Source organism: Euprymna scolopes, chromosome 21 (assembly GCF_053919585.1).
Source record: "Euprymna scolopes isolate OS-2025 chromosome 21, ASM5391958v1, whole genome shotgun sequence".
In the NCBI taxonomy this organism is placed as follows: Eukaryota; Metazoa; Mollusca; class Cephalopoda; order Sepiida; family Sepiolidae; genus Euprymna; species Euprymna scolopes.
This window is the reverse complement of record NC_136502.1, coordinates 44,241,411-44,256,516: the sequence shown is the minus strand read 5'-3', so window position 1 is coordinate 44,256,516 and position 15,106 is coordinate 44,241,411. Positions and strand designations below refer to the sequence as shown.

Below are 15,106 nucleotides of genomic sequence, written 5' to 3'. Positions count from 1 at the left end.
ATAAAAATTCATGTATTTTTTTTCTATTCATTATTTAATAATGAAACCGTCATAAAATTTGTGCCGTGATGCTCACTCACTAATTGCATCCAGAAACTCCAATATCAAGAGACCAGGGTTCTTCTTCTTCAGAAGAAGAGTCTTGATTATAATGCAAAGACTCCCAGTCACGTGACCTCCGATAAATACAGAAGCATTTTTCCAGCAGATTTATTACGTCAAGATACATCTACAGCCAACGCCAAAAGTCGGTGTAGGTGGAAGGCAATCAAACAACAATGTTGTTTTCATTATTTGGATTCTTCCGACCATTGTTCTCGTATGGAATATCATTTTCACAATGGAAAAATGGACACAGTCATGTTAGTGTGTGCGTCTTGAGCGTGTCTACGTACAGAGAATGAATTCAACCGATTTTGTGTTCAGTTTTCGATTCACGAGAGATTCTACATATTCATGCTGTTTTTTTTGTTTTTATTTTTTTCTCCACTAAAAATTAAATCTCGTGAGTATATATATTGTTTTTTTTTTGTTTTTCTCCACTAAAAATGAAATCTCGTCAGTATATATATTGTCAGTATAGGGAGATACAAGACAGGAGATTTCAATGGTACGACCACGTTACATGTTGAATGGATCGATGAGAGATTTTGAGCAGTAGATGTATAACGCTTGTGCTCTAAACAAACATTCATTTGAACGCGCACCTGTCTTATCAAAGAACCAACTGTTGATTTTATGAAATTATTTTTAAATGATCGACCTTGAATTAAAGTTAAGTGTACAAAAGTCAAACATCATGGTTCAACATGGTAAAGTTGATGTAAACTTCGACCTTCTTCAGGTACACACCCACACACACACACATATATATATATATACTTCGGAATAGTTTTTATTTAACAATCAGTGGTTATGTAAACGTGAGATTGTTGGTTTACAAAATATCACTGGCAGTAATATTCTATAAGTTATCCCATCTAAACAAGAATTGCTCGATATGCAAGATAGAGCAAATAAATTGTAATTCAATGAATTTCAAAAAACTCTCATTGAAATGAAATGAATTGGTTGAGTTTCATATCAAAGAATTTTTATTATTCTAAGCAAGACAAAGAATGTTTTAGAAAGTTTATCTCCTTAACCTATAGGGTTTCGATGTCTACCATCTCATCAGAGGAGTGAAAATATTAGCAAATAGTTATAAAGGTATGCCCCACTATTTGCTAAAGTCAGTGAGACATGGAAAGTCAAAGTGAAAATAATACATTTATCAGAAGTACTTCTGATAAATGTATTATTTTCACTTTGACTTTCCATGTCTCACTGACTTTAGCAAATAGGGTGCATACCTTTATAACTATTTGCTAATATTTTCACTCCTCTGATGAGATGGTAGACATCGAAACTCTATAGGTTAAGGAGATAAACTTTCTAAAACTGTCTTGCTTAGAATAATAAAAATTCTTTGATATGAAACTCAACCAATTCATTTCATTTCAATGAGAGTTTTTTGAAATTCATTGAATTACAATTTAATATATATATATATATATATATATATATATATATATATATATATATATATATAAAGCTGAATGTGTGTGTGTCTGGTCACGAATAGGCTCCTATATGGTTGACTATTATAGAAAACTGATCACATATAATGATAGAAGATGTATCAAGACACAGGAATGGGTATGTTTGATCTGGCATAATGATGATTCATTAAAATTGTGGGGTCTGCGTACGCGCCTGGTCCACAAAGTATGGAAATAAAAAATTTTAAAATAATAAAAAAAAAAAAACGTTTACAAGTGTTTTTCATATAGATGTACATAATACTTTGATAAGTATATTAACTTAAATAGGGATGGTATAATAAAATTGTGGGGTCTGCGTTCGCGCCTGGTCTCCATAGAATGGAAATAGGCACAAACTTAAATAAAGACTTTTCATATCTATCTGCGTAAGTATACTTTGGTAATTATGCTTCAGTTTGAAGAAATATGGTATAATAAAATTATGGGGTGTTCGTTCGTGCCTGACCTTCATAGAATGTAAATATTTAACAAGGTTTTTTAATATAGATCCACAGAATATTGTGATAAGTGTTTCAGTGTGAACAGGTATGGTATAATAAATTATGGGGTTTATCTATTTTATTTTTACTTTCATCATATTTTGCTTTGGTTTTGTTACCCCCAAATTCGAAGCTATCTCTTTACAACCCTTCCTTTTCATAACCTATCATACTTTCATAAATCAGAGTCCATTTTCTGTAGGCTATGAGAGAAAGATTTTTCAAATCAAGACCACACACCAATATACTTGGGTGCAAGCTCTTTATTTGGAAAACGTTTTGAACCGCCAATATGTATATACTAGCAAAATATATCTGCGCTTTGTGCACGACTTTAGTGTACATTCGGGTACCCGCTTTGTCAGCACCCTTGCAATAAGTGGATGTTGTAAGAGCCACACCAAAAATGCTGTGCATCATCCCTAGGTCGGAGACCATCATCATGCCAGGTTTGGTCATGATCGATCCAGTGGTGTTGGCTATAGGAGAGTGTAATATATATATGCACACACACACACAAACGCTTCTATTTTATATATATACATCTTTCACTTCCTATATTTTCTTTGGTCATCGCTTGCCAACTGATGTTGCTTCACGAGAGAAAAGAGAGTGCAATATATATATATATATATATGTGTGTGTGTGTGTGTGCGCGTCTATTACACTAAATATTGAGCTACTGATATTTGCGAGTTGATTGATTTTTATAGTCATCACATTGAGGATTTTCTATATGATCTAAATTGAACACAATGATCTCTGATGTTTTACATATCTGATAGAAAGCTACGTTTGTACACACACACACACACACACACACACACACACACACACACACACACACACACACACACACACACACACACACACACACACACACACCTGCATTAATAAGAAAATAATTCTCCAGTTTCAAAATTAAAAGAAAATAATTGAGAAATAAGATGTAATTGCGGTTACAGGCAATATTTATTTATTTACAGAATCAAAATTTGAACTTACCTTGCAGTATTTATCAATTGGTCCAAGACGTTTTTCTGCAACTTCTCGGATGTGACTTCGACCAAAATATTTCTTGCCTGGAAAGAAGAAATATTTAGCTGTTGAAAAAAGAAAAAAAAAGTTGACATTTTTGTTCCGTTCAATTTTTTTCCAATTTATTTTCCTACTCTCCGTCTTTTTGATTTCAGGTGAGAGAGGGAGTCTACTGTTGCTTTAAAAGAGCAAAAGTAACAAAATAGTCGTCAATGGAGACTGACAAATGGACAATCAGAGTTCAAATCTGGTTGAAGTAGCTGAGTTCACTTTGCATCATCATTGTTGACTTATACATAAGATGTAACATTTCCATAATTCTTGACAGAATTTGTATAATTATCATCGCTTTAACATCCGTTTTACATGCTTGGCATGTGTTGGGTAGCTTTTAGATATTGACTTCCAAATCAACCTATTTCTGGCCAGGTCTTTATGTATACATCTTTCACTTCCTATATTTTCCTTGGTCATCCCTTGCCAACTGATGTTGCTTCACGAGAGAAAAGAGAGTGCAATATATATATACACATACACACACACGTTTTATTTTTTATTACCGTATCTTTCTGTTAAGTTACATTATTGTTTCAGCTACCCGGCCGTTTTTTTTTTGGCCGTCTCTAGCTTCCTCAGACTTTTACAGAAATGTTCGTTGTTATGGGATGAAAGAGTGAACAGGGGAGGGGTGCGAGAAGAGCGGGGGGGGGAAGAGGAAGGTAATAGGGGGAAAGGTGGGAGAGTGTGCTTGGTATGTTGGTAATGTTTTAGTTTTGGAGTTTAAGGAACTTATGGGAGAGGGTCTGAGATGTTAATTTCTGGTGTGGCTGAGGGCATAGGAATACATGGAGGGGGAAGGGAATATGTGGGGGTAGGAGGAGGGAGTTACTTTAAAATTTGAGTTAATGTTAAAGTTTTTGGTGTCTCGTTGGTGAGATGATTTCTTGATAAGTATGTCTTGACCTGTTGGGCGTTCACTTTGGTTCGGAGGCGGGGGGGGGCTATGATTCGGTTTATTTATTTAGTTTTTATTTGTTAATTGTTTAGAGAGGGTTCCCCCTCCACGTATCCCTATGCCCTCAGCATAAAAGCAAGAGAAAGGCATTGAGTACACATGTGGGAAAGAGACAGGAAATCATTTTTTGATGAAACAAAAATCATCTGTAATTTCCCATATAAAATCATTTGAAGTCTTAGCCTTCACAACAAGATTAACATTTTCAGTTTTCAGCGAGAACTATCATAATAAGGAAAAAGGAAGACAGGAAGATGAAAAGAGAAAGCACAAAAGACGAGAAATATAAAGTAGGAGCGTGAAGAAGAAAGAAAACCCTGCCAAATATCAAGGAAATAATAGAAAGGTAAGCTTTTAGCAATTTGTCAGAAAAAAAATACATAAATCAGACAAGCAATTAAGCGAATGTTCTTTAAGTAGAAATCCATTTTTCTGGATTAGAGAAAGCAGAAATCCACTAGAAAGGACTCTATAACTGCTGTATAAAATTAAGTGATCAATTACACTATTACTAATTAAAAAGGTCATGGGTCAATGGAACAGGCTTCACTGATATATGACACCATGATGCTTGTTGTATGTCAGTCAAGACTGACAAGCATATCTAGTTTGAAATTCAGCTTTTATGAAAGTAAGTAATCAAAGTTAACAACCCCATCCCTATCCCCCTGCCAAAAAAAAAAAAAATACTTGTTTTATGACTAATAAGCTGTTTAGTGAATTAGAGAGAAAGAGAGAGCGAGCTAGAGAGCGAGCGAAAGAGAGAGAGAGCGAGCGAGAGAGAGCGCGTGAGAGAGAGAAAGAGCGCGCGCGAGAGAGAAAGAGCGCGCGCGAGAGAGAAATCTTTAATTTCACCCTCAGTTTTTTTTTTGGGGGGGGGGTAAGCAAAATTTGTAATTACTCTGCTTAGCATAAATATGTTTATTTTGAGGGAGCAAGAAATAAAAATATTTTAAACATGTTTCATGTCTTCCACGCGTGATCACATCACGCTTATGACATCTCATCACTTATGCATTCGTTAATATATATATATATATATATATATATATATATTATCGCATGGTTTAATAAACTCAGCAGTTGCGAACACACCAAGACTAATATCTGCCTGAAGATGATTATACGAATCAAAAGTATTCACGAAATATGGAACCTAAAACTATCAATCCTGCATAAAACAATTCAACAGAAATTGGCGTATTACAAAATAATAATAATAATAATAATAAATAAATAAATAAATAAAAATAAACGTCATATTAAGCAGAAGTACACACATAGTTCAATAACACTTGCATTAATGAAAATATCTTGCCTAAATACAAACAATATAAAAAATTCAAATTCCACAAGTATATTTATAGTACATTCATATAATTTTATTTCATATATGGCGAGTCTTACACGCGTTTCGTTTAATGGTATATTAAAAATCACCTCTAAGACCCATAAAAATTCATAAAAGATTTTTTAGAAAAGGACTAAAGGTGGAAGGAAATTAAAAATTTTTTTTATGGATTTCTGATGAGTTTTATATACCATTCAACGAAACACATGTAAGACGTACCATGTATCAAATAAAATTATATGAATGTGCTATAAATATACTTGTGGCATTTGAATTGTTTACAAATGATATATATGCTCTGAAAGTGCAATCAATTTTCATCGAGCTTAAATAGATCTGGCAATTAAAAAAACATTTTTATTGTATATATACATTAAAAGTACATATACTATACTATTAAAAGGTGTGTGTATATATAAATATCTATAAGAAAATAAATTACAGTCTATATTCCAAATTCCATGTTGTTGACCATCTTACAATTTATTCCTTTAAGTACGTTGACATTCACAATTCTTGTAGCGCAAAATCATTCGTTTAATTATTATATCAATCAATGAATCTATTCTGCCCTTAACTTCTTAGAAGAAATAGCAACTATCAATCCATTAAAATAAAATAAAATACATTTGTGCATGATTACAAAATTCGAAAATTGTAAGAGTAGTTGCTATCACTTTCTATTTTTTCTTTTATTACGCCATTTTCTAAGAACTTACCTGGTAAAAAAGGGATGGTTCTTTCATCCGGGTTGAGCTGGCCTCCTTCTTCTGGAAATGTCTCCAGAAGGGAAGTCTGCAAAACAAATGTATATATGATTTAGTCAAAGATGCTTAAAGCGATGTTGTCTTGTGTCAGGTTCGTTGTTTTATAGCATATCAACACTTTTCAGGTTATTTAATGCCGAATCCAGTCATTTTGAAGAAAAAATGTTAATAGAAATATATATATATATATATATATATAGTAATATACCCCATGAATTAGGAAAAGAAGCAATACTATTTTGGATCAACAGACACGCACAAACACTACATCCCAGATTCACAAAGCAATTCATTATCGATAGTATAGACATAATTCTAAATAATAATTCCTTCGAATTCAACAATACCAACTACATCCAAACACTAGGTACAGCAATGGGAACGAAAATGGCACCGACTTATGCAACCCTTACATTAGCCTACCTAGAAGAAACCCTATATAAAAAAATAGAACAAAAATTTGGCCACAGCACTAAAAAACTGTTTGTAAAATCATGGAAAAGGTACTTAGATGACTGCTTCATCCTATGGAAACCCACATGGGGGGACATCACAGACTTACACACCATACTCCAGAACCTACACCCAAAAATTAAATTCACCATAGAACAAAGCTCTACAGAATTACCTTTCCTAGACATACTGATAAAGATTAAAGACAATAACATTATCACAGACATTTACCGCAAACCTACAGACACCCAACAATACCTACACTTTAAAAGTCACCACCCTAAAAGCTGCATAAAATCAATTCCCTACACCCTAGCACGTAGAATCTGCACCATAATCACGGGCAATAACCTTCGAAAAATCCGACTCAAGGAACTACGAATAAATTTAAGAAAAAGAAAATACCCATCACAACTTATAGACAAAGGGATCCAACTTGCGACAAATATACCAGTAGAAGATTTGAGAACCCCTAAAGAACGAAACAAAGAACAAATCCTAACATACGTCTCCACACACAACACAAACAACCCTGAACTTTTCACAGAGATAACGAAAAACCTCGTCCTACTTAACCAAAACAGCAAACTAAACAATTTCCTTAAAACAACAAAAATAATAAAAAGCAAACGCCAACCCAAAAACCTAAAACGCGTTCTTACCTCATCCAAACTCAATCAAGACGCAACAAAAGGAGTCACAAAATGCAACAAACAACGATGTGGAGTCTGCAACATAATATTAGAGGGAAACACATACACATTTGCTCACCCCATACAAACATTCAAAATTAAAAAAAACCTAGATTGCACCTCAAAAAACGTAATCTATGTAATAAAATGTCCAGCATGCGATAAATCCTACATAGGCGCTACAAAAAACCTTAGTAATAGAGTAGCCCTACACCGATCCAACATCAAAATCGCGGAAAATAGACACCTACATGTATCACAACATATACACACATGCAGTGGAGGCAGATTCGAGATAATGCCCATCTTCCAAACTGACAACTACTTCTACTTGCTAACTCAAGAAAAAAATTTCATAACAAAGTTTAACCCCGCCTTAAACGTCTCTCCATAATTATACACATAAATAGACAAAACACAAAATACACTTACACGCATGCATGCTTGGGTAGGTGTGCACCCTCACACACGAAACAACAAAAAAGCACAATAAGGCACACGCACACTTTCGCGGGTGCGCGCGCCCATACCCAGTACAGTACCATTTCTCTTAACTAAACAAACAACTAGAAATTAAACGTATGTATGTGTGTGTGCGCGCATGTGTGCGTGTGTATATGTGTATGTGCGTGGGTGTACACATATGATTGTGTATGCGTGTGTGTATAATTATATATCATCTGTTATCTATGCTACATCTTGTTTGTATGTATACGTGCACTTATGTTTGGGTGACCGAATCCATGTATGCATATGTGCATGGATTGGAAAGGAAACTTCAACCAATATATACATAAGGTGGGATGTATGAATATGTATGTGTGTGTGGGATTGTGAGTGCATGTGCCCATATATATATATATATATATATATGGGTGGATGGGTGTATACACATCCGTATGTATGTGTGTGTATGTATGAATATATACATATGTATGCACATGTATGAGTGGGTAAATGTGTTCGTGTGAATATGGATATACGCGTATGTGTGAGCCCCTGCATATGTCTGTGTGTGTGCATGTGTGTGTGTATGTGTATGTGCCTACATAGTATGTGGATGTTTGTGAGTGTATGTGCACATACATATATGTGTGTACATATATGTGTGTATGTGCGTGTATATATATCTTCTACCTATTATTCTCCATCTTACTTGTGTGTGTGTGTGGGTGCGTGTACATATGTCTGAATGATTAAGCGCATATATACATGCGTGTTTTGGTAGGAAAAAAAAAAAAAAAAAAAAAAAAAAGTGTGTGTGTATATATATATATATATATATAAAATAAAAAAATAAAAAAATAAAAATAATTGTTAGCGGTGGATGTATGCGAGTACGTGTGTGGGTGTGTAGGTGGGTATGTATATGTGTATATATGTATGCTCCTACATATATTTCTATGTATGTACGTGTGTGTATGTGTGTGTGCCTGTGTGCGTGTGCATGTGTACATGTACATGAATATATATGTATGCGTATGGGATTGTGTGTGAGTGTATGCTATACATGGGGAAAGAAAGTCTTTAAAAAAGAACCCTAAAGAAGCCATAAAAACCTTCACCATATGGACTAAAAAACACTCTTTGAAACTAACTTTGACCGGTCACAGTGAAACACTTACACTTGGAGACAGAACGTCTAAACACTGAACACACGCATCGCACGACGCACCACTATGAAAAACATATTTAATATCAGCGGAGGCATATCCACAAACTCCCATTTTAAAGAAAAACTTTTTACGAAAATATCTGAAGAGAGCACACCCTAAGCTCGAAACGCGTTATAAAAATATTTTAAAATAAAAATATGATGAAAACCTTTAAAAAAAACCCACAATTGTTGATGGCTACACTCTTTTAAATATACATTTTTTCTCTCGTTGGAACTACACAACCATCACTTTAAATATATATATATATATATATATATATTTCAAGTCGGTTTCTATTTAACCCATAATTGGGACCCTAACAGATACTACCACTCCGGGTCAGAGTGGACTTGGGAGCAATGGCAATTAAAGGGTGGCTTCACACCCCCAAAGCCCGCAAGCTGGGGCCTCACCATCGGATATAGTTTAGGGTCATATCCAGGACCGTTTTATGTCAGAGATGCATCAAAATTTTAAAAAATGCAGTAACAACTCACCCATATGTCTAAAGGATGCAAATCAATTTTCATAAAAAAGAACAAACTTTAACAGAAAACATTGCAATGTAGCGCAATAATAAACAGACCCTTATCTCTCATTCAGAATAGTGGCATCAATATAAGAAACTTGTGGGTCTAATTTCGCAGCATGGGTACAGAACTATTGACAAATAACTAGCAAGAGTAAATGTGATTATTGTGACCCCAAGACGATATATACTGCCACAATAGCGCCAAAACTGTGACTGGATCTTTTTTTTTTTTTTTCTACTTGGGAGTTACCACTTATCAAGGCCCGAAGGCCACTCAAGGATAAGGGTTAGTAAATGTAAGATGGTAGTGTAGTAATCGTTAATGGTATAAATGGAGTAGAATTTGATTATTTATGGGGCAGTTCAACAAGAACTTGTTTACATTAGATTTGAAGGCTACCATGTTGTATTCAACTGGGAAGCAAACCAACAGAACAGTGTTCCATAGTTGGGTAGTTCTGGGAAATAAGCTTTGTTCATGGAATCTGAGTTTAGATTTTGGCACAGATAGAGATTAGGGGAAATCTCACTTCATGGTACCTCAAATGAAGATTTCAAACAGCTGGTTGGTTGATTGTTTTATGGCATATCAACCATTTTCGGATTATTTAATATCGAAGCCGGTAATTTAAGATAAAGTTTTTATGCTTCGAGTTCTTTATATCTTTAAATATTTATTCATGGTGTTTTGTTTGGTCGTTTTGTAGAAGACAATTGTTTCTGTTTTTGACTTTGCAGAACATGATTGAGTTTTGCAATGGGAAAAGAAAAAAAAAAAAAACTAGCATCAATGTTTAGTGCCTTTTTTGTCCAGGAAGTCAGCATCTTCAGACAGACCTAACAGGTATTACCACTCCAGGCCAAAATGGACCTGGGAGCAATGATAAGACAACTCATCTCCCTCCACAGTCCCCAAATGGGGCCTTACCACAGGATGTCTTCTAAGGTCATACCCGGCGATAATAGTATTACAAACAGAAGCTCAGTTTACAGAATAACGAACTTCATTTTTAGAGTTTTGATAATCTTAACAGTCAGACTTAAATTTCCCTTGAAAATTTGGAGTCTTACAGTTTGCGGGGCAGTGAGAGGGAATAACAAAACGTGAAAGGAGACCCTAAAAAGTGACACACCAACTAAGATTTTTTTTTTTAATTATTATTATATACTAGCTGTACTTACTCAGGATTTTAAATTTTCATTTGCTTGCACATTTTTAAACTCAAGGTAGACAATACCTATTATATTCTTCAATTTAAAATAAGTTACCTCCCTTGTTTCTTTTATTTTTAGCTAGTTATTCATAATCTCATTTATAAAACTCACTATGTCTGTATCTCCATTTTTTTGCTTTCAAATTTTGCTTTCAGTTTTAACTTTTTGCTGATGGGAGCCAAGTCACAATTTTTTTTTTAATACTTTTGAAATCACAACTATATATTGGGTACAATATCATTAGAAATATTCGATAAAGAATCGACTATTATAATATATACGACATCTGGATAAATTAAAATATACTTCAGTGTATTTTATGACCGGGCAACATCAGAGGCTCCCTGCCAGTATTTCATATTAGTAAGCATCTGTCTGGGTTGTACTAAGTAATTAAAAAAAAATACATTTGTAGCTTAGTATTTTCTTGTATCATAAAAAAAAAAATTAAAAAAAAAAATGGCACAACATTAACAAATGAAAACTGGCTAATTGGCAGCAAAGTTAGATTTGTCAGCTTGTGCTATTTTACGCCCGACTTTGAAAATCCGACAAGATTACTTTATATATTAGATTGAATATATATGTAAAGTTAAAATTATAACTTACCTGTAAATCAAAAAAATTACTGTATCTTCTATTAATTGTAATCACACTTCCATCATCCCAGGTAACTTGGATTACATAGACCTGAAAGAAGAGAACATAAATGTTAAAATATTTCTTTTAATTCTATCCAAACTGCATCAAAACAGGGACGTCAATGTTTGTTTGTGTCTTATTAAAATCAATATCTTAATAGGATATTCAAATAAGTTTCAATAAGGGTTAATTTTTTTTTCACAGAATCTAAAGCCGCCATTAAAATTTTCTTTTGATCCATTCTGAGGTCACTAGTGGCAATTATCAGTTAAAGATCTAGCAGCTCATCAGAGATCTAGAGTTCGAAAACTCAATGAAGGAAGTGAGGCTGGAAAGGTATTTGTTCTGATAGTGAAGAAATTTCTTGGCAACAATAAAGTCAGAAACTACAAAAACCTCATCAACAACATGCTGATTGCTTTCAAAAACCAGGGTTGCAACATGAACGTCAAGATGCACTACCTATTTTCACACATGGACCAGTTTCCTGAGAACCTAGGTTCAATGTGTGATGAGCATAGAGAGAGATTCTATCAGGATCTGAAAGAGATGGAAATCAGGTATCAGCGTCACTGGGATGCAGTCAGGGTGGTTGACTACTGTCGGAATCTGAAGAGAAACTTTCCTACCACTGCGCATTCCAGGAGTTCAAAGAAACGGAAGTTCCCGCCTTGAAGCTTGAACAATGTTGAAGCAACAAGCAATTTACGTGTACCTAATTTTGTCAATATCCACCATTCAGTTTACAGTAATCGATGTTTCTATCAGGTAATCGATATATGTTGTTAGCAAAACATTTTTTTCTCTTAAAAACATATTTAGGATGATATGTGTTGAGAAAAATCAGCTGATAATGCCGCAAAAATATAATCGATTTTTTTTTTTTAGAAAATCTGATTTTTTTTTTCAAAGCAACTTAGCACAAAACTTGACCTGATGGAGAGAAACTGATGTCATTTTCCGATTCAGCAGCACAAAAATACCCTAAATCAGTTGTAGAAATCTAGACAACATTCCGAAAGTAAAAACATTGTTGCCCATTGTAATATATACGAAATCCGGACAAATTAAAATATCGTATTAAAGAATAGTTTACACCCGGGCAAAGCCCCCCCCCCTCCTTCCCCGTTAGTCTTCAGATAAAGAGAAGTTTGTCTGAAAATCAATTTTTAAAAGCCGCCGAACACATGCCAGCAATTAAAACAGACGTTAAAGTGAATATGATGACTTGTCAGTAAATGTTTGACTTTAATTTATTGAATTTGTCAAAAAACAGACGAGAAAAATACACAAAAAGGGAAATGTACTCATGACAGCCCATCTGGCAAACATGTCGGCCATTACAGCAAACAGTTCAGGTCAGCTATTTATAGCATTCATGTCTTTATTTGATACAAGCGTTGCCTGATCATAAAATGCACATGACTACTGTATTTCAATTCATCCAGAAACCGAGACATGTGTATGTGAATATTACGTTTTTTCTAAACAGTTCACTTCTTGTAAGTGAAAAAAAAACAACATACTTGAACAGAGATCGAAATCCAAATCTAAAAGACAGTGAGTCAAGTAGGATAACCATTAGGCCATCTTGACACGTTCTTTAAGAAGTGTTTTCAAAGATACTTATTCATAACATAAGTAATCTGTCATGTGTACGATTCACGCATGCACAATCATGAAACAGTTCACGAACAGATAAAAATCCAATGACCACCCCCACATGCTAATTTTTCAATTTTGACCCCTTAGCAGCCTTTTTTCCAGATGAAAATCAATTAAAAAGTTTTTTGCATGTCTGAATATCCTATATACCAAATTTCAAGCCTGTAGATAAAAAATTCGTTGAATATATAGGTTGAGAAGTGTCCTTACAAATTCTCACTTTTATAGATATATAGATTAGATTTTATGAGTACAGTGATCCACCGGTTCGTAATTGCATCAAAAAGTTGTCTACTTACAATAATGAAATGTTTATTATTTAAAAATTTTAAGCATGAAATCAAAAATCTTGATTCCAGTAAAACAACTGGTCCTGATGACATTCTAATTATAGTGCTGAAAAAGCTTCAACCAGAACTAGCTCCCATGCTTACAAAGCTGTTTAAGCATTGTCTTAAGAATTGCTTCCCAACACCCTGAAAAACCTCATCAGTATGCCCATATTTAAGAATTCAGATGATCGGTCATCTCCTTCTCAGTACAGGCCAATAAGTCTCCTGTGCGTCATGAGTAAATTGCTGGAATCTATTAAATAGAGAAGTAGTCAACCACCTCAGCAAAAATAACCTTAGTGACAGGCAATATGGTTTCCATTTTGCTAGAACTACAGCAGATGTGCTAACGGTTATATCTCATAAGATTAGTGAATCTCGACAGACTTTCTTTCTAGGGCAATTGAGCCTGACATATCAAAGGCTTTTGATAAGGTATGTCATAAAGGTCTACTCCACAAGATATCCAGCTACGGTATAGCTGGAAATATCTTCTCAATTATTAAATCATTTCTCTTTGATTGATTCATAAGAGTTGTGGTTGACGGGCAGAAATCAGAAGCTCACAGTATTAATGCTGGAGTCCCTCAGGGGTCCATCCTGGGCCCAACTCTCTTCCTGATCTACATCAATGATCTCCAAAATTTCATCCTTAGATCATTCGTAGACATTTATGCTGACGACACTACCACCTATGGCAACACATCAAAGGCTGTAAATGATCAAGTTCCCTCGGATTCTCGCTCCTCTAACCTTGAGCACATAGTACAATGGAGAAAGAAGTGACTGGTTAATTTTAATGCATTTAAAACCAAGCTTCTATCTTTACATTATCAACACTGATCCACGTCTGGCATCTATTGAAATGAATGGCTCCCATCTTGGGGAGGCTCCATGTTTTAACAAGCTTCTGGGTCTGACCATTACTCCTTATCTAAAATAAAACATATATATCAAATCCGTTGCTAAGGTCGCTGGAAAAATGGCAGAATCATTATACCGTTCTAGTAGATATCGCACTGCTGATGCAATTCTCTACTTGTATAAGAGCCAAGCACGTCCAAGGATGGAGTACTGTTGCCACATCTGGACAGGAGCTGCTAAAAGAAAGCCTTATCCTGCCTACACAGAGTTCAAAATAGACTTTGTACCTAGTGGGAGATGCTCTTTTCTTTTCCATGCAACTTCTTTCCCATAGAAGAGACGCTGCGAGCCTGTCTTCTTTATCGTTATTTTCATGGAAAGTGCTCGTCTGAGCTCCAATCAATGGTCTCCCCCTCTTGCCAAACTTTCACAAAAAAAACAAAAAAAACATTGGTCTAGCTGAAACAAGTATCAATAATTCCACCCACTCTTTATCTGTGCCTAAACCTAATCATAGATTCCATGAACAAAGTTTTTTATTTTTATTTTAGAGCTACACGCCTGTGAAACTATCTTCCGTTTCTCTGCTTTCTAGCTCGCTACAATATATTCATCTTCAAGTCCAATGTAAACAAGTTCTTGATGAGCCATTGCCTTAAGTAATCCAATTTACCAAATTTTATTACTAATGATTGCTATGATATTGTCCCATTGACTACTGTACACTCATTGACTCTTATCCTCGAGTGGCCTCCAAGCCTTGATAAGTGGTGACTCCTTTATGAAAAAAAAAAAAAAA

At 34.6% G+C, this 15,106-nt stretch overlaps 1 protein-coding gene across 5 annotated transcripts in view; it reads right to left on the bottom strand.

Moving 5' to 3' along the window:
• LOC145242175 (uncharacterized) overlaps positions 1–15,106 on the bottom strand; it is a 203,648-nt gene that overhangs the window by 94,934 nt on the left and 93,608 nt on the right. For all 5 annotated transcript variants that reach the window (XM_080105166.1, XM_080105164.1, XM_080105167.1 and 2 more), the window contains exons 3-5: positions 11,414–11,494; positions 6,207–6,282; positions 3,089–3,165 (exon numbers count right to left, since the gene is read on the bottom strand). In XM_080105166.1, coding sequence (XP_079961292.1) covers positions 3,089–3,165; positions 6,207–6,282; positions 11,414–11,494 — 234 coding nt within the window. The remainder of the gene's footprint in view (positions 1–3,088; positions 3,166–6,206; positions 6,283–11,413; positions 11,495–15,106) is intronic.